General features: G+C 29.7%; 2 protein-coding genes across 5 annotated transcripts; one reads left to right on the top strand and one right to left on the bottom strand.

The window, feature by feature from the left end:
* Positions 1-7: 7 nt before the first annotated feature.
* On the bottom strand, positions 8-24,708 carry LOC139954596 (glutarate-semialdehyde dehydrogenase-like). Of its 4 annotated transcripts, none has more exons than XM_071954482.1 (9): positions 24,639-24,708; positions 19,714-20,148; positions 16,354-16,524; positions 15,471-15,587; positions 14,583-14,726; positions 13,280-13,423; positions 11,644-11,799; positions 3,808-3,977; positions 8-3,223 (listed from the first exon to the last, which is right to left on the bottom strand). In XM_071954482.1, exons 2-9 carry the CDS (start codon positions 20,107-20,109, stop codon positions 2,959-2,961), a joined length of 1,563 nt encoding a protein of 520 aa, XP_071810583.1. In that variant the 5' UTR covers positions 20,110-20,148; positions 24,639-24,708; the 3' UTR covers positions 8-2,958. The 4 variants fall into 4 exon arrangements, with proteins under 4 accessions (XP_071810583.1, XP_071810581.1, XP_071810584.1 ...); XM_071954480.1 differs by lacking the exon at positions 24,639-24,708 and adding an exon at positions 22,485-22,674; XM_071954483.1 differs by lacking the exon at positions 24,639-24,708 and adding an exon at positions 22,584-22,632.
* Positions 22,871-27,787, top strand: LOC139954600 (general transcription factor 3C polypeptide 6-like). The gene is made up of 5 exons (XM_071954489.1): positions 22,871-23,038; positions 23,828-23,911; positions 24,687-24,798; positions 25,449-25,556; positions 26,298-27,787. The coding sequence occupies exons 1-5, from the start codon at positions 22,997-22,999 to the stop codon at positions 26,363-26,365; spliced, it is 414 nt and encodes a 137-aa protein (XP_071810590.1). The 5' UTR covers positions 22,871-22,996; the 3' UTR covers positions 26,366-27,787.
* Positions 27,788-27,794: the final 7 nt, after the last annotated feature.

Below are 27,794 nucleotides of genomic sequence, written 5' to 3'. Positions count from 1 at the left end.
TCTCTGGAAAAGCTTGATTTTTATTCAATTATTAAAAGAACAGAATGACCTGAGTAACATTTTCATCTGAACTTATTACCAATGCGATTAAAGAAAAACCTCAAACACTTGTTTTGTTTTTATGTGGCCGGCCAGTAATGGACGTCACCTTCTTGCACACGTAATATTTTTCTTCTGAGTTCTGTAGTAATTGTGCCTCCGTGGCTCTTTTGCAAGCAGATGTCATAGATAACTTGGTCTTATAGACCATGTGAACCTTGTTTACAATAAGTGTGGCCTTGTACATTCTTTCAGTATTCTGACAGGCACTGTATTACACAGGTCCTATGGGAAAGTTGACATTTTTTGTCATAATTTCTTCATAAAACCAATAGTTATGAAAGTAAAAGCTGGACAAGTTTTAAGATGTGCCCCCTTTCATCATATCAAGTTTGATAAGAATTAGACAGTGCAATCTCCATAAAATATAAGACTTCATGTTTTCTTCCATTGAGCTGTGCACAAATCATGCCTGCAGGAAGTCCAGGCTCTGTGGCTCTTTTGTAAACATGTGATGTCACAGGGCACATATCGTCTATAGTCTATACAAAACCTTATTTTATATACAAGAGTCTTTTTGAGTTGTATACTTGGGCTGAGTTGTAGTATGCCCATGATTACAAGAGATCATTTATGACGTCTGAAGTATTTTTTTTAGGAATATTATTGTCATATTCAAACCCCACTACATAAACTATAAAGAAAACATGTAAAGGAATAATGGAATGTCTTGCTGTGAATAAGCCTGAACCCTGGCCATAAGCCATGGCCATTTTATCGGACATATTTTTCGTTTATACGTCAACTGTACTTCTAATCCAGCAACATGTGCATAACTTATAGAAATCCTACAAATGAATCATTTTGAAAACCTGCAATTCAAAATAAATTCCTCTCAACAATACCATGTATAAAAAAAATCATCCACTTTTGAAATGGCTGCAGAATAAAAAAATACACGGGGGAAAAGGTTTAGATGTTTATGGATAGCTATGGACCCAACTTTCATATGACACCTAAAAGTCAGAACAAAATTCATGCTTGGGTGAGCTGTAAGGGTATGAAAATTAGGTTGTGCAGGAATTAGCCTTCCTATGTGAGAGGAAAGTCATTTGGAGCTTACAAAATTCAATCCAAGATGATGGCTACTATTTATTCTTCCAGTCAATTGGTAACCTGAAGAATAAGTAGCCAATGTCTGTGACATTCCCTTCTTTCAACAAACCGTATTTAAATAACCAATTAACATAATCCCCATCTGGTTATTAAGTAAATCAATGAGATGTTCAACTAATCTTACAATAACTGAAATGTGGGGTAAAGGTTTTAATTCAAAGTCACAGATGTAACATGGAAATTACAACATGTACCATCACCCCATCCTGACTCCCATGAACACACCCGAGTCTACCAGGGAAAGTAACAATGCTAAACAAAAAAATGTAATCATCGCAGAACATAATCACTTTACCTTAGCCTTGTGTAATGGAATAGCTTAGATTAAATCTTCTGAATATATTTTGCAACAATGCACACAATAGCTTCCGATATTTGATATGATAGATTGATAATTTCATTTTTAGTTACTGAATAATTGTGCCAATGTTTTGTATTTGTGGCTGCTGCAAACAGCTGGAAGTGGAATGTGCTGTGAGTAATAAACAGCTGGAATTTAAATGTTTATTGGACCAATCATTCAGCAGGATCTATAATAAATATTCAGTGTGTCCCTCGATGGTCGTCTGTTCTTTGATTACAATGCAATAAACACCTTAGGACAATTATCATACAAGTAAAAATTAAAAGAATACATACAAATTCAGAATTCTATACAATTTTTTTGTAATTTATAATCATGATAGTTGAAATCTCCCTTTAAATTAGGCCTTGGTGACTTCGGCGACTAGTGTCGTCGTCCTGATTATTGATTGCTTAGTCGAGTTAGGACTATTGATTGTTTAGCCGAGTTGCAACTACTGTTTTTCAACTACACGATTAAACGTGCTGCCACGATTACTACAAAATGTGGTCGCGACTACTTAAAAAATAGGAAGCGGAATGTGCTTTAAGTAATAAAAAGCTGGAATTTAAATATTTGTTGGACCAGTAATTCAGCAGGATCTATAATAAATATTCAGTGAAATCTGTAATGTCTTGAGTTCAACAAGAGCTGTTGCTTTGATGCTTGCTTGGTTTGTTGTGTCTCACACTTGTCTTGCTTATAGTACACATACAATGTAAGTGGATACTTATCAATGGGCTACTGTTTCAAGGGTACAATCACTGCATGGGGTGGTGGTCTCTATATGCATATTCATTAGTTGGATCATGATATTGGAATGTGGATGAGAAACACATGTCTTTAGATTGGGTTACTTTATCAGTAGTGCAAGGATACTACAAAATCTCCCTTTACAATAGGGCCGGGTGACTATTGCGACTATTGATTGGGAAGTCAAGTCGCAAATACCGTTTTTCAACTACTCGATTAATTGTGCTCCATGACTTAGTAGTGGTGTAGTACTACAACAAAAAGTCACGACTACTTCAAAAACAGTCGCTAACGACTATTCACGACAAAACACATAACACATTCAGACATCAGTGACACAATCTTCAAATCTTTTTAGCATGAATTTTACTATAATGCATCAGCGGCAAACATTGCCATAATGCATCTTGAGAATTAAAAATTAGTCACAACTAAAGTCGTAGTCGGGACTATTTAAGGTACGACTAGTCGTGTAGTAAATTTGCCAAGGCCTACTTTACAAGGCATTTATTAATGTCTGTAGAAAATTTCACGGAAGATCTTTCAGATTCGGGTCAAATAATCTTGTTCAGGCAAGTGGATAAGCAATGAATTCCCCATCTTTGGTTGAATATACTTTGGTTGAGTATACTTTGGCTGTAAGAGACTCAAATTCCCCCGAAACAGGCATATTTAATATCCAGATATTCATTAATCCCATACTTGGATCCTTCGGTTCCTAATCCCGACTGCTTAATCCCGGTGAATGCTCCAGCCTCAGACGACACCAGACCCTCATTAATACCCACGATGCCAAACTCAAGTTTCTCAGCCACTCTCCATATCTGGCCAATGTCGTTGGAGTAGAAGTAGCTGGCTAAACCAGAATCAGTTGAATTAGCCATGATCAAAGCCTCCTCCTCCGTTGTGAACCTTCACAACAACAAAAAGGATTTCAACTTCAGATATCAATATCGGGTCAATTTACGCTCCCATATAAAAGAGTCCTCCTCTCCCACTATGTAACACAGCTTTTTCTCTACTTGTCTACTGAGTTTTGTCGTCTTCAGTTAGCTTGGTTTTATATTCATTGTACTTAGTCTGCCTTGTCCTTGTTTCTTCTTCGCTGTTTGTTTGTCTGTATAAAGGCTGTTGTCTACAAGCCTCGGCTTACTCTAACAGCCTCATGCTCTCGCTTCTCTCCTGTACATAGTTATTTCTAGATGTTTATTTATTATTTGCTATAACATTATATTTTTTTGTATACTTTTATGCACTTTCGTTTTTGTAACATTTCTATGTACTGACTAATTCTCATAATTGTTCTTTTTTTCCAACAAGAGTATGGAATAAACCTACCATTGACCATAAACCAAGAGGGAACCCGACTGGGTAAATTTAAATGAATTGGGTTGAACAGAGACTGACTAGAGTGGGACTAGAACCAACGACCTCCAGATTAACGTGCCGGCGCTCTACCAACAATTTCTAACATTCTTAGTAAATGGATGCTTTACCTGATGACGGGCGCAAGAGGTCCAAATGTCTCCTCAGAACAGACCAATGCATCCTTAGGGACATCAGTCAAAAGAGTTGGCTCAAAGAATGAACGGCCGAGTTGGTGTCTCTTTCCTCCAATGACGAGCTGAGCTCCTTTCGACACCGCATCGTTTACATGTTTTTCAACCTGATTGTGTTCCACAGAAAATTTGAGAGAATAAAATTAGTTGTCTCTTACCAGCCAAAATGACCTTTCTCCTTCGAGAAAGACTCTGCTAGGGTCGAGACGTCGGCCGTTAACTATTTTTTGCATAGAAAACATGAAGGGAATGAGATTCAAGTGTGATTTGAAGGTAAATTGGTTTTGAGTCTCAGTGTATACTCAATTTGTGGCAAACACCAAATAAGGTGTCGTGGCCATGCGGATAAGAACACCAAACTCAAGCTCTGGTGCTTCTGCTCAGCAGAGTGTGGGTTCGAATCCCGGTCATAACACTTGTGTCCCTGAGCAAGACACTTGACTATAATTGCTTCTCTCCACCAAGGGGTAAACGGGTACCTGTGAGGGCAGAGATGGTTCTTGTGATTGATTTAGCCGAGTAGCGCATAATAATGTTGCACAGGCTGCATACTCCCCACCAGGGAGCTGAGATGGTTTGAGGTGTGATTTACGGGTTATTATTATTATTATTCTCCAGAAGACGATCAGAGCATACTGATCGAAACGTCGAGTTAACCCAACGGTTCTTTTCAGAACCACCCCAACTCATTTAGACATTGTTATTACATGGTGTTACTGTAAACTCTTCTATATCTTATCTCCACCATGCAAAGTTTCAAATCCTAATTATTATTATTATTATTATTATTATTATTATTATTATTATTATTATTATTATTATTATTATTATTATTATTATTATTATTATTATTATTATTATTATTATTATTATTATTATTATTATTATTATTATTATTATTATTATTATTATTATTATTATTATTATTATTATTATTATTATTATTATTATTATTATTATTATTATTATTATTATTATTATTATTATTATTATTATTATTATTATTATTATTATTATTATTATTATTATTATTATTATTATTATTATTATTATTATTATTATTATTATTATTATTATTATTATTATTATTATTATTATTATTATTATTATTATTATTATTATTATTATTATTATTATTATTATTATTATTATTATTATTATTATTATTATTATTATTATTATTATTATTATTATTATTATTATTATTATTATTATTATTATTATTATTATTATTATTATTATTATTATTATTATTATTATTATTATTATTATTATTATTATTATTATTATTATTATTATTATTATTATTATTATTATTATTATTATTATTATTATTATTATTATTATTATTATTATTATTATTATTATTATTATTATTATTATTATTATTATTATTATTATTATTATTATTATTATTATTATTATTATTATTATTATTATTATTATTATTATTATTATTATTATTATTATTATTATTATTATTATTATTATTATTATTATTATTATTATTATTATTATTATTATTATTATTATTATTATTATTATTATTATTATTATTATTATTATTATTATTATTATTATTATTATTATTATTATTATTATTATTATTATTATTATTATTATTATTATTATTATTATTATTATTATTATTATTATTATTATTATTATTATTATTATTATTATTATTATTATTATTATTATTATTATTATTATTATTATTATTATTATTATTATTATTATTATTATTATTATTATTATTATTATTATTATTATTATTATTATTATTATTATTATTATTATTATTATTATTATTATTATTATTATTATTATTATTATTATTATTATTATTATTATTATTATTATTATTATTATTATTATTATTATTATTATTATTATTATTATTATTATTATTATTATTATTATTATTATTATTATTATTATTATTATTATTATTATTATTATTATTATTATTATTATTATTATTATTATTATTATTATTATTATTATTATTATTATTATTATTATTATTATTATTATTATTATTATTATTATTATTATTATTATTATTATTATTATTATTATTATTATTATTATTATTATTATTATTATTATTATTATTATTATTATTATTATTATTATTATTATTATTATTATTATTATTATTATTATTATTATTATTATTATTATTATTATTATTATTATTATTATTATTATTATTATTATTATTATTATTATTATTATTATTATTATTATTATTATTATTATTATTATTATTATTATTATTATTATTATTATTATTATTATTATTATTATTATTATTATTATTATTATTATTATTATTATTATTATTATTATTATTATTATTATTATTATTATTATTATTATTATTATTATTATTATTATTATTATTATTATTATTATTATTATTATTATTATTATTATTATTATTATTATTATTATTATTATTATTATTATTATTATTATTATTATTATTATTATTATTATTATTATTATTATTATTATTATTATTATTATTATTATTATTATTATTATTATTATTATTATTATTATTATTATTATTATTATTATTATTATTATTATTATTATTATTATTATTATTATTATTATTATTATTATTATTATTATTATTATTATTATTATTATTATTATTATTATTATTATTATTATTATTATTATTATTATTATTATTATTATTATTATTATTATTATTATTATTATTATTATTATTATTATTATTATTATTATTATTATTATTATTATTATTATTATTATTATTATTATTATTATTATTATTATTATTATTATTATTATTATTATTATTATTATTATTATTATTATTATTATTATTATTATTATTATTATTATTATTATTATTATTATTATTATTATTATTATTATTATTATTATTATTATTATTATTATTATTATTATTATTATTATTATTATTATTATTATTATTATTATTATTATTATTATTATTATTATTATTATTATTATTATTATTATTATTATTATTATTATTATTATTATTATTATTATTATTATTATTATTATTATTATTATTATTATTATTATTATTATTATTATTATTATTATTATTATTATTATTATTATTATTATTATTATTATTATTATTATTATTATTATTATTATTATTATTATTATTATTATTATTATTATTATTATTATTATTATTATTATTATTATTATTATTATTATTATTATTATTATTATTATTATTATTATTATTATTATTATTATTATTATTATTATTATTATTATTATTATTATTATTATTATTATTATTATTATTATTATTATTATTATTATTATTATTATTATTATTATTATTATTATTATTATTATTATTATTATTATTATTATTATTATTATTATTATTATTATTATTATTATTATTATTATTATTATTATTATTATTATTATTATTATTATTATTATTATTATTATTATTATTATTATTATTATTATTATTATTATTATTATTATTATTATTATTATTATTATTATTATTATTATTATTATTATTATTATTATTATTATTATTATTATTATTATTATTATTATTATTATTATTATTATTATTATTATTATTATTATTATTATTATTATTATTATTATTATTATTATTATTATTATTATTATTATTATTATTATTATTATTATTATTATTATTATTATTATTATTATTATTATTATTATTATTATTATTATTATTATTATTATTATTATTATTATTATTATTATTATTATTATTATTATTATTATTATTATTATTATTATTATTATTATTATTATTATTATTATTATTATTATTATTATTATTATTATTATTATTATTATTATTATTATTATTATTATTATTATTATTATTATTATTATTATTATTATTATTATTATTATTATTATTATTATTATTATTATTATTATTATTATTATTATTATTATTATTATTATTATTATTATTATTATTATTATTATTATTATTATTATTATTATTATTATTATTATTATTATTATTATTATTATTATTATTATTATTATTATTATTATTATTATTATTATTATTATTATTATTATTATTATTATTATTATTATTATTATTATTATTATTATTATTATTATTATTATTATTATTATTATTATTATTATTATTATTATTATTATTATTATTATTATTATTATTATTATTATTATTATTATTATTATTATTATTATTATTATTATTATTATTATTATTATTATTATTATTATTATTATTATTATTATTATTATTATTATTATTATTATTATTATTATTATTATTATTATTATTATTATTATTATTATTATTATTATTATTATTATTATTATTATTATTATTATTATTATTATTATTATTATTATTATTATTATTATTATTATTATTATTATTATTATTATTATTATTATTATTATTATTATTATTATTATTATTATTATTATTATTATTATTATTATTATTATTATTATTATTATTATTATTATTATTATTATTATTATTATTATTATTATTATTATTATTATTATTATTATTATTATTATTATTATTATTATTATTATTATTATTATTATTATTATTATTATTATTATTATTATTATTATTATTATTATTATTATTATTATTATTATTATTATTATTATTATTATTATTATTATTATTATTATTATTATTATTATTATTATTATTATTATTATTATTATTATTATTATTATTATTATTATTATTATTATTATTATTATTATTATTATTATTATTATTATTATTATTATTATTATTATTATTATTATTATTATTATTATTATTATTATTATTATTATTATTATTATTATTATTATTATTATTATTATTATTATTATTATTATTATTATTATTATTATTATTATTATTATTATTATTATTATTATTATTATTATTATTATTATTATTATTATTATTATTATTATTATTATTATTATTATTATTATTATTATTATTATTATTATTATTATTATTATTATTATTATTATTATTATTATTATTATTATTATTATTATTATTATTATTATTATTATTATTATTATTATTATTATTATTATTATTATTATTATTATTATTATTATTATTATTATTATTATTATTATTATTATTATTATTATTATTATTATTATTATTATTATTATTATTATTATTATTATTATTATTATTATTATTATTATTATTATTATTATTATTATTATTATTATTATTATTATTATTATTATTATTATTATTATTATTATTATTATTATTATTATTATTATTATTATTATTATTATTATTATTATTATTATTATTATTATTATTATTATTATTATTATTATTATTATTATTATTATTATTATTATTATTATTATTATTATTATTATTATTATTATTATTATTATTATTATTATTATTATTATTATTATTATTATTATTATTATTATTATTATTATTATTATTATTATTATTATTATTATTATTATTATTATTATTATTATTATTATTATTATTATTATTATTATTATTATTATTATTATTATTATTATTATTATTATTATTATTATTATTATTATTATTATTATTATTATTATTATTATTATTATTATTATTATTATTATTATTATTATTATTATTATTATTATTATTATTATTATTATTATTATTATTATTATTATTATTATTATTATTATTATTATTATTATTATTATTATTATTATTATTATTATTATTATTATTATTATTATTATTATTATTATTATTATTATTATTATTATTATTATTATTATTATTATTATTATTATTATTATTATTATTATTATTATTATTATTATTATTATTATTATTATTATTATTATTATTATTATTATTATTATTATTATTATTATTATTATTATTATTATTATTATTATTATTATTATTATTATTATTATTATTATTATTATTATTATTATTATTATTATTATTATTATTATTATTATTATTATTATTATTATTATTATTATTATTATTATTATTATTATTATTATTATTATTATTATTATTATTATTATTATTATTATTATTATTATTATTATTATTATTATTATTATTATTATTATTATTATTATTATTATTATTATTATTATTATTATTATTATTATTATTATTATTATTATTATTATTATTATTATTATTATTATTATTATTATTATTATTATTATTATTATTATTATTATTATTATTATTATTATTATTATTATTATTATTATTATTATTATTATTATTATTATTATTATTATTATTATTATTATTATTATTATTATTATTATTATTATTATTATTATTATTATTATTATTATTATTATTATTATTATTATTATTATTATTATTATTATTATTATTATTATTATTATTATTATTATTATTATTATTATTATTATTATTATTATTATTATTATTATTATTATTATTATTATTATTATTATTATTATTATTATTATTATTATTATTATTATTATTATTATTATTATTATTATTATTATTATTATTATTATTATTATTATTATTATTATTATTATTATTATTATTATTATTATTATTATTATTATTATTATTATTATTATTATTATTATTATTATTATTATTATTATTATTATTATTATTATTATTATTATTATTATTATTATTATTATTATTATTATTATTATTATTATTATTATTATTATTATTATTATTATTATTATTATTATTATTATTATTATTATTATTATTATTATTATTATTATTATTATTATTATTATTATTATTATTATTATTATTATTATTATTATTATTATTATTATTATTATTATTATTATTATTATTATTATTATTATTATTATTATTATTATTATTATTATTATTATTATTATTATTATTATTATTATTATTATTATTATTATTATTATTATTATTATTATTATTATTATTATTATTATTATTATTATTATTATTATTATTATTATTATTATTATTATTATTATTATTATTATTATTATTATTATTATTATTATTATTATTATTATTATTATTATTATTATTATTATTATTATTATTATTATTATTATTATTATTATTACTCAACGGCCAATCACAAACATCTACCATACACAACAAACACAACCAAAGTCCATTCAAACCACCGCTCCGCACGCTGTGATTGGCGGTTGATGGCTGTTGATTTATTCCATACTCATGATCTTCTTCGCAGTACACGTTCACAAACGGAGTACAGAATTGCCGCACATTGTGTATTTACACCTGCAGATTGTGCACAATGCACAGCCTTGGAGAAATTCCAATAATATGGACAACTTTTGCCGTCAGAGGGCGTTGCGGGGCAAAGTTCATTGAATTATTTCTCAACGTGGGTTGTTGACCGATCGTTTATTCACAAAGATATTGAACATGTTCAAAACAACTGGTTCTCAAACCACAAGTTCATTAAAATGGTTGTTGATGGAAAAGGTATAATCTAGGGTAAAATTGAGAGAAAAAAACATCCCAAAATGCAATTTTAAGGACTTCATTTCTGTGTTGTTGTTTTTTTTGTGTATCATCAATACATGCAGGCTATTGAAACAACCTGCGGGCGATCGAGATTTTGGTTGACTTGCCCGGCAGGCAAGTGAAAAAAAAAGTTAAGGGAAATCCCTGTGTGGAATTGGCCATCAATTAAACGTGGATTGCATTACCTTTTCCACGGCTCTGTCATTAATCAGTGGTCCTTGGGTGACTCCAGGCTGCATCCCATCTCCAACAACTAACTGACTGATCTTATCTCTAAGTTTACCACAGAATTCATCATAGACTCCATCCTGTACAAGGAGGCGATTTGCGCATACGCAGGTCTGCATGTGAAACAAACAGTAACATTAGACATGTATTGGTAAGGTAAGGTAAGATAAGGATATGTTATTTTTCATCCACAATCAGGTTGGATTTGTTATAAAAATACATTAAAAGTTATGAAATACATCACACAAACTTTAAGGGAACATTACAGAAGTTGTAAAAGAAAACAAGTGAAGATCACAGATTTACATACAACTTGCACGGTCTAATGATGAAAGTAGTCAAACATCCCTTGAAATATTTCTTTGTGAACTGTCATACTTCATGAGAAATAAATACAACTAATTTCCTGTATGGAGTTTATAGCTCAGTAAATGTTTTATTAATATTTGGTTGAATCGATGTAACGCATAATGTGCAATTGGTTTTTCACTATTTTCTCGTGACCCAAATGGCAGATTTGTCAGTTTATGTATATGGTGGATTACATAGTGCTTAACCTGCCAGCAAATGTTTGCTCGCAAAAACCAGATCTGTAATGTTGCTAAAAACAAACTTCATTCCGAACATCTAGAGTTATGTACAAGAGCTAGAGGGTGACAGGCCCTATGGAGCTCATCATTTTGCCCATGACAAACAACTTCATCAAAATGCCTAGACATAAATTCTTAAGACAAGCGTAGGCTAAGGCAGCAGTAATCAAAGCAATAAAGGGAGAATTACTCCATTCTGGTTATTAAAATAAGCCTTAAATATAATATTTTACTTAAGAAGGGCATTAGGACCTGATTTTGCTTTAATCTGGGGGAATAACAACAATATAATACTAAAAATAATAATATCATGGTTAATAAGCAGGACAGTTCTTTTCAGAACTGAGAAGTCTCCCGAAAAATAGGTACATGGTATGGCAAGAAAGTGCTCTAAAGAACAAATTATCCGGCAAGTAGATACACACATGGTGTTACCGCAAACAAAATAGCTCACCATGCAATGTCTCAAATCATATCATGATTAAAACAATATTTTAACATAACTAGGAAGTGCCTTATTTTGAGGACCTCAAGGTCTCAACAAAAGCAAAAACCGAAGTAAAACAGCAAAAGGTAAGCCCCTAACACAACCCACAAGTTAGTAAAAATCGGTAAAAATCTATTTAAGTAAACAAATACTCAAAGCCTAAACTTACAAGAACTTGAAAGGTAATTCTACAACATTATCTTGTCAGTGCAAAGCGTTGTATCTCCTAAGCACTCAAGTTTAGGGGAGTCTAAAGCTGTCAAAACGTGGGGTTATCTAGTATAGACTATTGCATGAGATTTGCGCCACAGTGAACGAGACGAGCTGCCGTTTGGGGAGATTTCCCAATAACATTGTGCATAGTAAGAAACAGCCTCGTCAAGTCCCATTCTCGGGACCACATTTTGACGGCAAGCGCGCACTGTACTGTGTATGCTACGTGATGTTTTATAGTAAGCTGGTGACCTCTCGCACAAGAATGGGACTTGAATCAAGTCTAGCTTGATAGGCACTTACCTGCCCGTTGCCTCGGAATTTACTGGCAATAGCTCCAGCAACAGCATCATCCACTGAGGCTGAATCAAAGACAATGAAGGGAGCATTACCACCTAGCTCCATCGAGGCTCGTTTGACGGTACTTGCAGATTGCTCAAGGAGGATCTAGTTGGAAGAACAATTAGAAGTTTTAACAAAATTAAAAATGTTAAAGGAACACGTTGCCTTGGATCGGCAAGTTGGCCTATAAAAAGCGTTTGTAACTGTATGTTATGAAATGCATATGGAATAGAAAATTTCGTATGCCACGAAATTGCACGGTTGTCGAACTAACAAGATCGGCCATTTATAGGAGTCATATATTTTACTCCCATAAATGGCCGAACATTTTAGCTAAGTGGTAAAAGGAAAACCAACTTTGAGGCATGTTTGTGTGAATCATTATATTCTACTTTACATTTAATAACGAACGGTTACAAATCCTTTTTAAAGACCAATTTGACCAATCCAAGGCACTGGGTTCCTTTAACACTTGAACACAAAAGTTCACTCAAGTTCACATTCCTCTGAAAGATAGCGTCATTGATTGGTAAACACTCCAAACATTATAAAGCTTACTATCAGAGTAGTGCTGCTGTTGGTCCATGTAATATAAACTATTTTGAGGAAGGATTTCCCCCTTTGAAGTTTTTTGGTTTGGAAAATTGATTGGTTTGAGAGTCAATTGGTTTGAATTGAACAAAGACAAACTTCCAAGAATTCGAGCTTTCAACTCCTAGATTAATGTGCCGGCACTCTACCAACTATGATCTAGCCCTACGTTTGGTGGTCTCCCTATTTTGTCAATACTTTTGATTAGGGGTGCCAGTCAGAACAAATTTTTCAGAGAACTTCAAAATACGCAAAATGAAGAAAAGGATTTTAAACCCATACAGGTTGGTAGTGATTTTAGAACTGGGAAGTACTGGGCCGTGGTTAAGAGCACCGAATGCAAACTCTGGTGTTTCTGATCAGAAGAGTGTGGGTTCGAATCCCAAGCGTGACACAGTTGGTCCTGTGTGTTGTGTAACGCACATAAAAGAATCCAGTGTACTTATTGAAAAGAGCAGGGATTCACCCCTATGTTCCTGGTTTGATTAGCAGCATATTGCACCACAGCACCGTGTAAACCGTTACATGGTGCGATGTAAAAGAAGTAGATCTCATAACTCAAATGTAGTCCAATATACCATGCAGAAAATACTGTATGTTTAAGCGCTTTGAGACACCCTTCGGGTGTATAAAGCACGACATAAAAAACAATTATTATTATTATTATTATTACCTTCCCTACGGCAGTGGAGCCTGTGAAGGAAATCTTAGCCACTAAGGGGCTCTTGCAGAGGTGTTTACCAACTTGAGAAACATTACTTCTGGAGCAGGTCACAACGTTGACGACCCCTGGTGGGACTCCAGCCTCTTCTGCAATCTGCAACAAGATGAAAGAAATTATCATCAAAAGTGTTGACCGGGGGTTGCAATGCACACAGCTTTAATGACACAAGAATACAAAAAACTGGCTTTCCTATCCCTTGTCCGGAGCTTTATTTACACTCAACAAGCACTGTTTTTTACATGAGGGAGAAGGCTTAAGCCAGAGGACGCCCTCTTTGGCGAGCAGGTCCCCGATCGCCCTGCAGGGGCCGCCAGTGGTGCTTCGCCAGAGAGTCGTGCTGTCGCCCCCTACCGGTCGATAGAGAATGCTGTTGTTGCATTATATTCTTTGGCCAACATCCCTCCTAACACCCACATTTGGTGAACACTGCACCCCTGATTTTGTTTTTTGAGATATCCCCGAATGTTCACTTCAAGTTGAGGGCAACATTAACACTTAACTGATTTAGCCTGTCGATCAAAATAAATGTCACCGCCTACGCCTCAGGCTGAAACAGAGTTACCCCTTTCACATCAGTCAGGATGTAGGCATGGGTAACGTGAAAGCTTGCTAGGTACGAAGCCTACCTACATTTATCTTTGGTTTTGCAAGCAATCTGGTTTATCTCATTTTCTGATGAATTTGAAGTTATAAAATATAATAATGACCCAAATACAAAAATAATATTTAGTTTTACTTATTTATTTTGTTAATATCTTTTTTTTTATGGGTTAATGGGGTTAAAAACAAAAAAGGATTTCCGATTAAAAAGGGAGAAATTACATCCCTGTAACTTACAGCAGCCAATGCTAGAGCAGACAGTGGGGTATCCTCAGCAGGTTTTATAACAGCTGTACAGCCAGCAGCCAGGGCAGCTCCTAGCTTCCTTGTTATCATGGCATTGGGAAAATTCCACTGAATAAGAGAACAATTTAAAGGATTGTTACAGAATTGGTATGACAAAAATCATGAAGATCACAGGTTTACATATGGTCTAATGATGATGATAGTTGAAAACTTCCCTTGAAATATTTCTGTCTGAAATGTCATAATAAATAATCTAACTTCGCATTTGGAGTTTATCGCTCAGTGAGCGTTTTATCCATTTTGATTATTTGGCATTGATGCAATGCAAAATTTGTAATCGTTTTTTCACTATTCTCTCGTGACCCAGAGTGGCCGATCGATCTCAAACTTCTACAGGTTGGTGAGTTTATGTATATGGTGGATTACATAAAGTGCTTACACTGCCAGCAACTGTTTTGTTAGCAAAAAAACAATTCTGTAGTGTTCCTTTAATTGGTCGTCGAAGTTGCGAGAGAATAATGGAAGAATACAACCCCCTTGTTGCACAAATTGTGTGCTTTCAGAGTCCTTGAGTTTGAGACCTTGAGAGTTTGAAAATTTTAGCTTAATTGGTCGTCGAAGTTGCGAGAGAATAATGGAAGAATACAACCCCCTTGTTGCACAAGTTGTGTGCTTTCAGAGTCCTTGAATTTGAGACCTCAGCTGAGGTTTCGAATGAAATTCAAATACTTTAGTGTCAAATTACTTACAATGTTTTATACTAGCAACAACTCCATTGTTTGTTACCAAGTTTTATGCTAATAATTATTTTGAGTAATTATCAAGTGCCCAGTGCCTTTAAAGTGAAAAAAAAAAAATCTTTAGTTAAACTCACGGGTGTGATCATGGCTGCCACGCCCACGGGTTGTTTCATGTGCAACATGCGTTTACTCTTGGTCATAGTCGGTACAATATCACCATAGCAGCGCTTGCCTTCTTCTGCAAACCACTCAAAGAAAGAGGCACCGTAGGTAATTTCTCCCATTGCTTCAGCGAGAGGTTTACCCTGAAATACAAAAGGAGAAAACAAAAATGGAACGATTGGTGATTTTCATAAAACTTGCTCTAATGATAGACTGCTCCTATGTAGGATAACGACATGCCCTTGTCTTATTGGACCAATGATTTAAGTGGATAAACATTTATAATAAAAGTAATAATTCTAACAGTAATAAGGATTTTTATATCACGTATATCCGTCACTCAGTGACGCCCAAGGCCCTTAAATAACAAACCGTATTTTCCTGCAAGATATGTGGACTACTCTTGAATTATGAGACCTACCGTAATTTTCGGATTATAAACCGCGCGGCGTATAAACCGCACTTCCTCAAAATATACAAAAAAATATTTAGATGTCGGCGTATATGCCGCGCGGCGTATAAACCGCGATCAAAATAAAAAAAAACATGAAAAAAATAACCTCAAAACACGGAAGTGAAGTACGCAAACCTGCCGCGTTACGGGTGATTTTTTTTATCTCACACTATCAGTCCTGAGTTATATTTTTTGTCCATCAACAACCCTTTTCAAGAATTTGAGATTTGATGATCGGTTGTGTTGGCCATGTTTTGTGAACTTCATTGGCAACAAACTCTCCGTGAATCAAAGATCGGTCGACAACGCACACCGAGAAATAGTTGAACTTTGCCCTGCATCGCATCGCCCTCTGTTGACAAAAGTTGTTCACGTTTGATTAGACTGGGCCCCGAGCCTCAAAGCGTGGGTCAGACGTTCAAGCTCCCCGTTGTACAATGGGCAGCCGCTCTACTCGATCCGTCCGAAGACTAGCCAAGATTTTATGAATGGAACTATCACCGGCCAATCAACAACGGCCAATCATCAAACGGCCAATCACCGCATGCGTGAACACTTAGGGGCCGTGCTTGTTTGCGGTCCTCTTTGTGTGGCGACGTGCAGTGACAGGCGGGCGGCACATCAGTCAGTATTGTATAGTTGCCGCAATGTGGGAGTTGCGTCGTAATTAAAGTGGAAATGTATTGAAGTTTACACTATTGATCGTAATTGAAATGATCTATTATAGGATAGCATTCTTTTTGTAAGCTGGCAGCACCCCCTTTGCGGGACCACATAATTGTTTGTGTTGGATAATTATGGATGAAAGTTACAACTGAAAATACGTTTATTGTTTAAATAGAAAATAGACAAAACCAAAACCAAACGGTCCTTTTCAGGGCTACCACAACACAAACGAGAGTATTGTATATGACTGTTGTTTCTGTTTACAATGTATATAGGAACATTTTTTAAACATGCAAAATTCCTTTATAAAATAATTATAAAAGAAATAACAATGTGGACAGCTAAAGTTTTTCCCTCACCTTTATCGTATAGCGGTAGTAATGAAACAAAATGCGCTACCTTATTGTTTGCGTAATCACAAGGACAGGGGATTCATTTTTATTAAACATCGGAGTAGACGGGAAATAAGGTTGAAATGGGTCTTTCAATAAGGGAATTAAAGTAGGGTGGTTGGCCGGTGTTTCTCCCTCCCTTTTATTGTAGTCCCACAACGAGGATCCACACAACAGATTATTGCAACGACGGACGGGCGGACGGACGTAGCGTGTGTGTATGTAGTAATGTATCATGCAGCGTGCACATTAAGCACATATGTACACACATGCGAGTTCGTAAAGCTAGCAATCTGTTAATTGCGCTGCTCAATCTCGAGATTGCACAACAGATGTTGGTGGCACCGTATTGAGCGATGTTCGCCGACGGGTTGCGCTACGCCCTCGCATTTGCGCCACCTGGAAATAAAATTCCCAATGTTACTGGACTCAACAATCAGGGCAGGTTGAAAACGTTTTGTTTGATCCCCCCGGAGCGGCATAGTTCTTTGCGTACGTCCATTCACCATTCTGCTGTTGCGGTGTGCGTGGTTGAGCTGAAGAAACCGCTGGCTGACACGAGTGTAGCCTGGATGTCTGACGTCAGTATATAAAGATCGTGGGAAAAATAGACAGGGGACGAGTCTATTTCGCTGAAACACGAGTATAGCTTGAATGTCTGACGTCAGCATGTAGAGATCGCTAGGATAAATAGACGGGCACCAGTCTAGTCTACCCCGAGTTGCGCTGAGAGGGGGAGCTAGCAAGCTGAGGGCACTTGATAAACGTTTTACATGGTTTTACAAAGGAAACATGGAATACAATTGTGGTGGGATTTTCAACAGGTTTTTGTCATCACACAGGCAGGTTTTTGTTCTCGTTTAAGAAAAAAAAAACATTATTTAGAATATTTTACAAACGATCTTTCTTTTTAAAAATGCCGTTTTTTCTCTTAAATATTTATACGTCGGCTTACAAGCCGCCCGGAGAATAAACCGCAGGAGTTCAAAAAAATGTCAAAATCAACATATAAACCGCGGTTTATAATCCGAAAATTACGGTACTCCTTTTACATAGTACTATGTAATGTTTTACAAGGTGCTGTGCTTCAATCTGCTGCCAATCAAACCAGGAACACCAGGGCGAGCCCCCTTCCCTTTATGTTACATGCGTTTCACAACACAAGGGACCAACAGCATTACGTCCCAACAAAAGGGGGTTAAGTGTCTTGTAGGTCTTGGTGACGGAGCTTTTCAATTTCTGTGATATGATTGGTCTAAAAGTGACATAGTTTGTCAGCTACACAAACAGCAGCTATATGTAACTGAATGGCAATGAACACTTTCGGTTATTGTCAAAGACCAGTCTTCTCACTTGGTGTATCTCAACACATGCATACAATAACAAACCTGTGAAAATTTGAACTCAATTGGTCGTCAAAGTTGCGAGATAATATGGAAGAAAAAAACCTTGTCGCACAAGTCTGCTTTCAGAATCATTGAATTCGGACCTCAGTTGAGGTCTCACATTCAATACAAATATTTAAGTGAGACATTACTTCTTTCTAAAAAACTATGTTACTTCAGAGGGAACCGTTTCTCACAATGTTTTATGCTATCAACAGCTCCCCATTACTTGTTACAAAGTAAGATTTATGCTAATAATTATTTTGAGTAATTACCAAAAGTGTCCACTACCTTTAAAGGTTTCCTCATAAACAATGATGAAGTTCACTTTTGAGGCATCCTTGGTTTCAAAGCAAAAATCATGAAATATATTAACAATAAAAATAATACTCTTAAAAACTGAAACATGGATTTTAAAGAATTTGGATTTCTTACATTTTCAGCTGTGATAATTTTAGCCAACTCCTCCTGGTTAGTCATCATCAGATTGAACATCTTTCTACAGATGTCACTCCTCTCTTTAGCGTTTGTTTCTCGCCAGCCCTGGAATGCTCGATACGCAGCCTTGATGGCATCCTCTGTCTCGGCTACCCCAAGGTCAGGAACGCGTCCAATTTCATCCCCATTGGCTGGATTGATCACCGGATAAGTCTTTCTATCGCTGCCGGACACCCAAGCGCCCCCGATGTATGCCTGATCGCGGTGAAGGCTTGCGTAGTCTCGTCTGGATCCAATCTGGCTATGAACGGGTCTTAGGGACAAGCGTAGAAGAGCTGGTAGCCTTGAAGAGTGCTGCTTCATCAGCCTTACACAGGTCATGGAAGACTGCATTGTTGTCAAGTTTCTTGGTACCTTGTGCTATGGAATTATCTGTAATGACAATAATAATAATAATAGTCATAATAAAAATAATAATAATAAAAGGCACTGTACACTGTATTGGTAATTACTCAAAATAATTGTTCGAATAAAAACTTACTTGGTATGTAACGAGCAATGGAAAGCTGTCGATAGTATATAACATTATGAGAAACGGCTCCCTCTGAATTAATAGCTTTTTAGAAAGAAGTAATTTCTCATTAAAATGTTTGAATTAAATTTGAGACCTCAGTCAGTGATTTTAAAGCTTTTTGTAATTTTGAGCCTTTTTTGTAGCTGGGTGTTCTGAAAATCACAGCAAATTACCAACATATTATCGCATTGTCAACTCAAACAACTATTCGACCGAAGACAATGGGTCTAGGTGTACACTAAAAAAGATAGTTAGTACCACAACTGCAAAGAAATAATAAATCAGAACACCAACATGTTTTCTCAAAAAATTCACATGATTCAGAAAAATGTATTTTGTTGCCGACTATGATCCAGACCATCTTATCTTAAATTAAAGTTAATCAACTTTTCAGAGCCAACACTCACACAAATAAGATTTACACATCAGGGTTGTACCCGCAAGTTTACTATTTATCTTCCTATTTCTCCACATCATGCAAAGCTTCAAACAATACTTAAATTTAACATCAATTCAACACCATACTCTTACTTATAATAAATTTATATTGGAAAATAATTCAATATGAGAATCTCAGAAGAATACGAAAGGTAACACAATCAAAACCGCATAGCCATGTAAGTATACAAAATTTATACAATATATATATAGTGTTATTAATAATATATTAATTTTTTGGTTTTTACTAGACTAGTTGGTATGACAATGCTCTAGAATTGCAAAGGTCCTGGGTTCTAATCCCACCCGAGTAAAATGCCTAGTGATTTTTTTCACAGGACTCGGGAAAGTACCGAGTATACAGTGCTACACACATCGGTGTATATGGGTAAAAACCAAAAATTAATATTCTTTATCCCTGATGCAAATTTAACATCTATTAAAAATTAATAATATAGTTTGGCAATAATAAATAAATATTAATTAATAATAAAAGAGGTGTTCCGAGCTTAAGTGAATGCCCGACCAAACAACTAACTAGGAATAAAATGAACAAACTACAAGACTCAAGAGAGGAGCAAAGCATGAGGCCGTTACTAGTAAAGTAGTAGATCCAGTAACTGGGGCGCTGTATTCCTTTTTCGAAATTTTGACAGATAATGTCAATAGTATGACAGATAATGTCAAAATTTTGAAAAAGGAATACAGCGCCCCAGTTACTGGGTCTAAGTAAGTAGTACTACACAAGAACAGGAGGTAGAATTAGTAGTAAGCCGACGGTAGAAACTTGTAGAAAACGGTCTCTTAATACGAGTCGTATGCAGACAACAAAACATTAAAAAAGTGAACCACAAAACGAAGACAGACTTTTGAGACTTGACATGCTTGACAGACATGACAGACGAACAATGAGACGACAAAAGTTAGTATTATTATTATTATTATTTATTTGACCTCAACAATACAAGTACGTCAGAAAGCACATCAAAAATTAAACGAAAAGCAACGAACCACACAAAAAAAATAACGAATACAATAAATAAACCAGCAAAAAGCACACAATATATATATAAAAAAGAAAAATATATATATATAAAAATAAAAACCCAGAACAGAACATGACAGGAGGGCAACTAGATGAGCAAAAAAAAAAGGAACGAATTTAAGAGGAGCATGCAGGCATGGGGAGTCAATCAACTGAGGGAAACAACTGGACAGACCAACAAAGAACGACTTATGTGGGTCAGGAACAACAAAAGTAAACTTGATTACTGTTGCTCGGAAGCATGTTGTCCCACACATAAGTAGCACTAATCCAGAGGATTAAACGAAACACAATGGACATAGAACTGACTATACAACAATAGTGATTAAGTTCACCATGCCTGCAAGCACCAGCAAGTTAAAACTAGTTAAGAGATGGGGTTTAAACAGACGTCTCTAAGTTGGCGGAGAGTTAGTGTAGTTAATCATTTATTCAGTCCTTACCCTGTAAAGTAAGACCAGAGCCAGGGTACTTTTTGTTCAGTTGTCGTTGTTGCACGACATACACACGAGCTACGGCACAGCACAGTTCTTCACCAGACCCAGAACCACTCACCTGGCAAGGTGGACGGCTACGCTCCATATGGTATGTTCAATGTTGTTTTGACTTGAGCGAGTCTGATAAATAAATGGGATGGCCTCCCGCTGTCCGCCGCACCCCCTTTTTGATACGAGCTCGGCGCAATGTAACAAACAAAGCTATGTAACATACCTGACCGTGATCTTGCTTTTAGAGCCTTAGGACTTGGGTGTGTATGTCTATGAACATGAAGGTAGAATATCTAGGTACTTCGTCGAGAGAAAGAATTACCCCTATCCTTTCTCTTGAGGCGTAATGGATGTCACATGTGACAGCTGACTAAACAAACTGTAGTTTTGGGTACGAGGCATCTGAAATCCCTTTGAAACGTGCGTGGTTGTCGACGGGTCACGTACGGAGCAGTTCACTCGTCCCCGTGTTAGCAAAACACAGTATACTTCGTGCACCCTGGTATAGACGATGTTAAATTGCTAGTACTAGACTGGTGCCGCAATTGAGCTTCTAATTAAACACATAAAGACGTCTGGGTACCTTTTAAGAAGCAGACGACATTGTATTTGCATGGTTTTTTTTGCAACCCCCCCCCAAAAAAAAACCCCTAAAAACGGTGTGATTTTGTGACACAGTTTTGACTTATTTAGATGTTTTGTATTCAATCAAAGCTACTTTTCTGAGGAGAGGAAATGCAAGATCAGAACAGCCAAGCTGAGGAGTGGATTGAAGAGGCGAGTACATTTCTACTTTTAAAGCATTTTGCTTGTTGTGTTGTGTACACGAATTCAGCAATTTGCGGCATGGCATGCAATGCATGCAATGACAATATTAATATTATAAGCATGGTAGGCCTAAGTACTAATAGACCGATTACGCTACAATGTTTACATGTGATCACGTGACAGCTAGTTCAGAGAACTTGTAAATACATTGCTTTTTAGAATTGATGGTATACTCAGAGTCAGACTCTGTCTGTGCAGCGATGTAGCTTCAATTCAATTCAATGTCAAATATAACAAATGTTTGTAAAATGTATGCTTGCATACAAACATTGTTTTTTTTAAGTTTAACGTCTATGAAATGATTATGAATAACACAAATCAAGAAATTGTGATTCAGTAAGTAACTAGACGACAATATTAATTCTAGTCATTGTGAAATCAGCGGTTAGCTGGGGGATTCAAACCCACAACCTTGTGATTGCAAGTCCTGCAGTCTAACCACTTGACCACGGTGACCGACATTTTATCCCCTGCTTGTGGGAGCAGTGGCAACTTAAATACTAGTACTATACTATCCCTATCCTGACTTTAATACAGACAAAAAAAGCCAAGACTCCTAGAACTGAGGTTCGTTCACGATAGCGGAACAAACCTCAGCCGAGTTTTAACGTAGGCAAGTATGTAGCTCTGTAACATATTAATGACACTCAGTGAAAGGCTTGGACAACAACAACTCTATCTATTCATCTCTTGAACTTGTCACTCATTATCTTTTTTTTCTTTTTTTTTGTTTACCAGGAGGAACTTGTTGTTGTGGAACTGTCGGGGATTATCGACTCGGACTATCTAGCAAAATGTCGGAAGTCCAATTTAAAAGTTCTGGTATGTGAAGTACATCGAGCCAGTAGCATAGCCCAAAAAATAGTGCTACAGAGGGAAGGAGTCAAGTGTATTTCTTTGACATTATTTATCGGGCCACCAGTTGCACTGCCATTAATTTAATGTAAAAGTATTATCACCATCATTCAAAGCTTAGCTACAATGCGCCTATATTTGTTGTACGGTAAAACAGCTTTATAAGATTGTCAAGAGCATCCACCATGTATCTTTTTGTATGACCTTTCGTTTGTAACCAAGTTTTAGTTTAGTTTTATTACGCTTTACACTGGCATAGAAATATTCAATAGATAAATTAAGATACACAGAAACAAAATGGATTAAAATTTGAAGCCAGTGAGTGGCAAGGAAGAACAGATGACCAGTGTCCTGCCACAAAGAATGTCCCCTAATACCTAACCCTCAGTTTAAAAAACTACCCATCTCTCCAAGTGAGCAGATGGCATGTTGTGGCCACGCAGTTTAGAGTATCAGACTTGAACTCTGGTGTTATGAACAGCAAAGTGTGGGTTCGGGTCATAGAAAGACACAAACCATTATTGCTTTGACCTTTGGATGGGACGTAAAGCTGAAGGTCTTGTGTAAGTTAGCATGAAGAACCAAGAACCATGGTTAAAAATTTCACTGCCCATGTGAACTTTTGAGAAGGGGTGTTGATGCAGTATTCATCAAGAAAAGACAAGAGAACAAGACGAAAGAGATAAACACAAACCTTTTTTAAAACTGTTTACTTTGAAGTAATGTACTTCCATTCTTTCAGGGTGTTGAGACGAACGAGCCGGTCTTGCAACTTGGAAGTTATGTCTTCACTGGACAACACAAGAACATGCTGGGTACAGCCGTTATATTCGAGAAGACATCGGAAAATGAAGGCAAGGGGTTGATCTCTTATCAATAGAGCCAGAGACTGTGAAGGCCATTTATAACTCACACCCGAATATTCCTCCACTTACGCACGCTTAATACTTCCTGCGAATGCGATACGAATTTTGACGTAACAAATTTGCAACGAATACTTTGCATCAGTTGACTTGTGCTCAAACTCCTGCGAAACATTCACTGTGAAAACAGCCCCATGACGGCTAAATTCGCATACACTTCGCATTCCACGACATATTAACAGGGCTTGACCCTTTTTTTTAACACATATAGCAAACTTTTGGACACAAAAGCATGCAGACGTACCAGGTCAATGAACTTCTATTGTTGACATTTCTCTGAGCTTGTGGTTAGTTTCTGAGAGTAATGGATTTTACCTGCAGCCAACTAGTGCCCCAGCAGCTATTGATACACCTATAACCTAGCTTTTGGATGTCTGAATTAGCTTCAGGGATACAACTTCCCCCCCCCCCCCCACAATCAATGCAACAACAGACTATAATACCGTAGTAGACTATCGTAGAGGATGCTGGTACCAACTTACCGATGAACCTTAAATAATTTTGCACAAACAAAATTTCTCTACTACTCAATACCCAACCAACTATAAACTACATGAAGCGTATTACAATCCTCTACCTAGGTCAAGAGACAGCGCCCTCAACTGGCAAACAGTGGAAATACAAATGTCACACGGACAAGAGAATCTCCATGCAAAGGGCTCTTGTGAAATCAAAACACAAAGTTAATGGTAGGTATTTTCTGACCACACCAAGGCATTTAGATTGACTCAAAATAATTGTTAGCATAACAACTTACTTGGTAATGCGCAATGGAGAGCTGTTGATAGTAGAAAAAGTTGTGGGAAACGGCTCGCTCTGAAGTAACAGAAGTGAAAGAGGTCTTTTCTCAGTCAATTAATAAAAGACTTCAGCTGAAGCCTTTTATTATGCATCTAAAAGTACACAAAGTAAGGCAACGAGGGATTTTCTTTATTCCCTTGCAAATTCGATGACCAATTGAGTAAAAATGTTCACAGGTTTGTTATTTCATGCATAAAATTATGTTGGGATATACCAAGTTATACCAATTACCAAACATGTCCAGTGCCTTTAATCCTTTACCGTAGTAAACCTATTACCCACGATTGCAAGTTTGTGCTTTCAAATGGACACTTTGGGGACACCAGCAAGCGTCCCATTCACCGGTTCTTTTTTGACCAGGATACCAGTAACAAATTGTACATTATGACATGGTAGTTTGGCGGGTAACCTTATTCTGGTAAGCAAAATGTTATTGTGCTTAGCTACTTTTTGTGCTTAAGCAGCTCTATGAAATTGAGCACTGAACCCAAAGCAGTAATATACCTCCTGGTACAAAGTTTGACCAAACTTGAGTAAGTCTAAATGTTATTAAAAATAATACAGTTTATCAAATTTCAGTTTAAAACATTTCTAACACTCAAATTTTCTCACAATTGTGTTTTTCCCAGAATCAACAAAGTCCTCAGACAACTCGGAAGACATGCGGCCCACAGAGACACCCCAAGCCCCAACATGATGACAGCTTTAATTTAATTGGTCAACACAAACTCTCAGGACCTGTTTCATCCAATCTGAGCTGGCTATCATACAAGAAATCTCAAAATGTTGGTAGCTTGAATTTCGTTGGATCCCAGTAATCCACAGGTGTTTCATTGAACAACTTTGCAGAACAGCTGAAACATTTTATGAACAGTATTGTCGAAGTCTGTTCCGAGCCAATATGACTCATCAGGCGGGTGTGTGCATCTAGTTTCATTGGTATTAATCATCTGAGAATATTAACCAGTACACTTATCGTTAAAGAGACCGGGCACCTTTGATAATTGCTAAAGACCAGTATTCTAACTTAGTTTATCTCAACATATGCATAAAAAAACAAACCTTTGAAGTTGGATTCAATTGGTCATCAAAGTTATTAGAATAAAAAAAAGTTATTAGAAAAAAAAAAAAATAAAGCACCCTTGTTGCACAAATTTGTGTGCTTTCAGATGCCTATAAAAGGTTTCAGGCCTGAAGTATTTACTCATTTGAGTGAGAAATTACCTTTCTCCAAAAACTACATTACTTCAGAGGGAGCTGTTTCTCACAATGTTTTATACTATCAACAGCTCTTTATTGCTCTTTAACAAGTAAGTTTTTATGCTAAATGTTCTTTTGAGTAATCACCAATAGTGTCTGTTGCCTTTACGAGACAAGGTTCACCCCGGTGTTTTCTGGTCAGAGTGGCTGCAGATTGCACCATAGCACCTTTTGTAAACTACATGGTGCTGTGTCAAACATAGCTCTGCACACATAGACAAATATAATAATAAACGTAATCTCAAAAATATTGTGGCTACAAAACACCTGTACCTTCAGCTCTTTCTTTTATATTAACATACTGCAGTCATGATTTAATCTATATATCCATGTTATAATGTTGGCGTCTGTAGTGGTCCAATCTCTCAAATTAAATTACAAATGGGCTTTTCTAATTTGCTAATTGATGGAAAAATGTGTTAAAATAAAAACCCTAACTTGTTACCGACCTGTATTGACTGAAAGATTAATTTTAAATGCGATGAAATTGCTTTATTTGGGGAACTTGCGACATTTTTGTGTATGCACGATTCTACCTCATACAACAGTCGTCCGCTAGCCATATGCTTAGTTAAAACACCTCGGAGCCAGTTGGAATTCTCTCCAAGTCAGGTTGGCTAGTTCCTTGTGTTGAAAAGCATCCCGACTTAAATATGAAAAATGGACTGATGATGAAGCTAACAGACAAGTGAAAGAATAATAACTAGTTCTGGAGAAAGCGAAGGGCAATTCCTGGTATGAACTAAAATCGACAATTGTTTGTGACTGGTTCTCTTATCTGCTTGGCCAATAATGACATACACCAATACTTCCTGCTGAGCATCGCAGAGATAGTTTGCCTACAAAGTATTTTACAAATGAGAGTT

Source organism: Asterias amurensis, chromosome 2, assembly GCF_032118995.1.
Source record: "Asterias amurensis chromosome 2, ASM3211899v1".
Classification (NCBI taxonomy): Eukaryota; Metazoa; Echinodermata; class Asteroidea; order Forcipulatida; family Asteriidae; genus Asterias; species Asterias amurensis.
This window is presented reverse-complemented; position numbering and strand designations above follow the sequence as displayed.

Excerpts from the sequence above, each read along its gene's own strand:
- LOC139954596 (XM_071954482.1), bottom strand. The coding sequence starts at position 20,109 with ATGCAGTCTTCCATGACCTGTGTAAGGCTGATGAAGCAGCACTCTTCA. Across the intron at positions 15,588-16,353 it reads TGGCAGCCATGATCACACCC|TGGAATTTTCCCAATGCCAT; the intron begins GTGAGTTTAACT and ends TCTCTTATTCAG. Across the intron at positions 3,978-11,643 it reads ATGACAGAGCCGTGGAAAAG|GTTGAAAAACATGTAAACGA; the intron begins GTAATGCAATCC and ends GAACACAATCAG.
- LOC139954600 (XM_071954489.1), top strand. The coding sequence starts at position 22,997 with ATGCAAGATCAGAACAGCCAAGCTGAGGAGTGGATTGAAGAG. Across the intron at positions 23,039-23,827 it reads CTGAGGAGTGGATTGAAGAG|GAGGAACTTGTTGTTGTGGA; the intron begins GCGAGTACATTT and ends TTTGTTTACCAG. Across the intron at positions 25,557-26,297 it reads ATCAAAACACAAAGTTAATG|AATCAACAAAGTCCTCAGAC; the intron begins GTAGGTATTTTC and ends TGTTTTTCCCAG.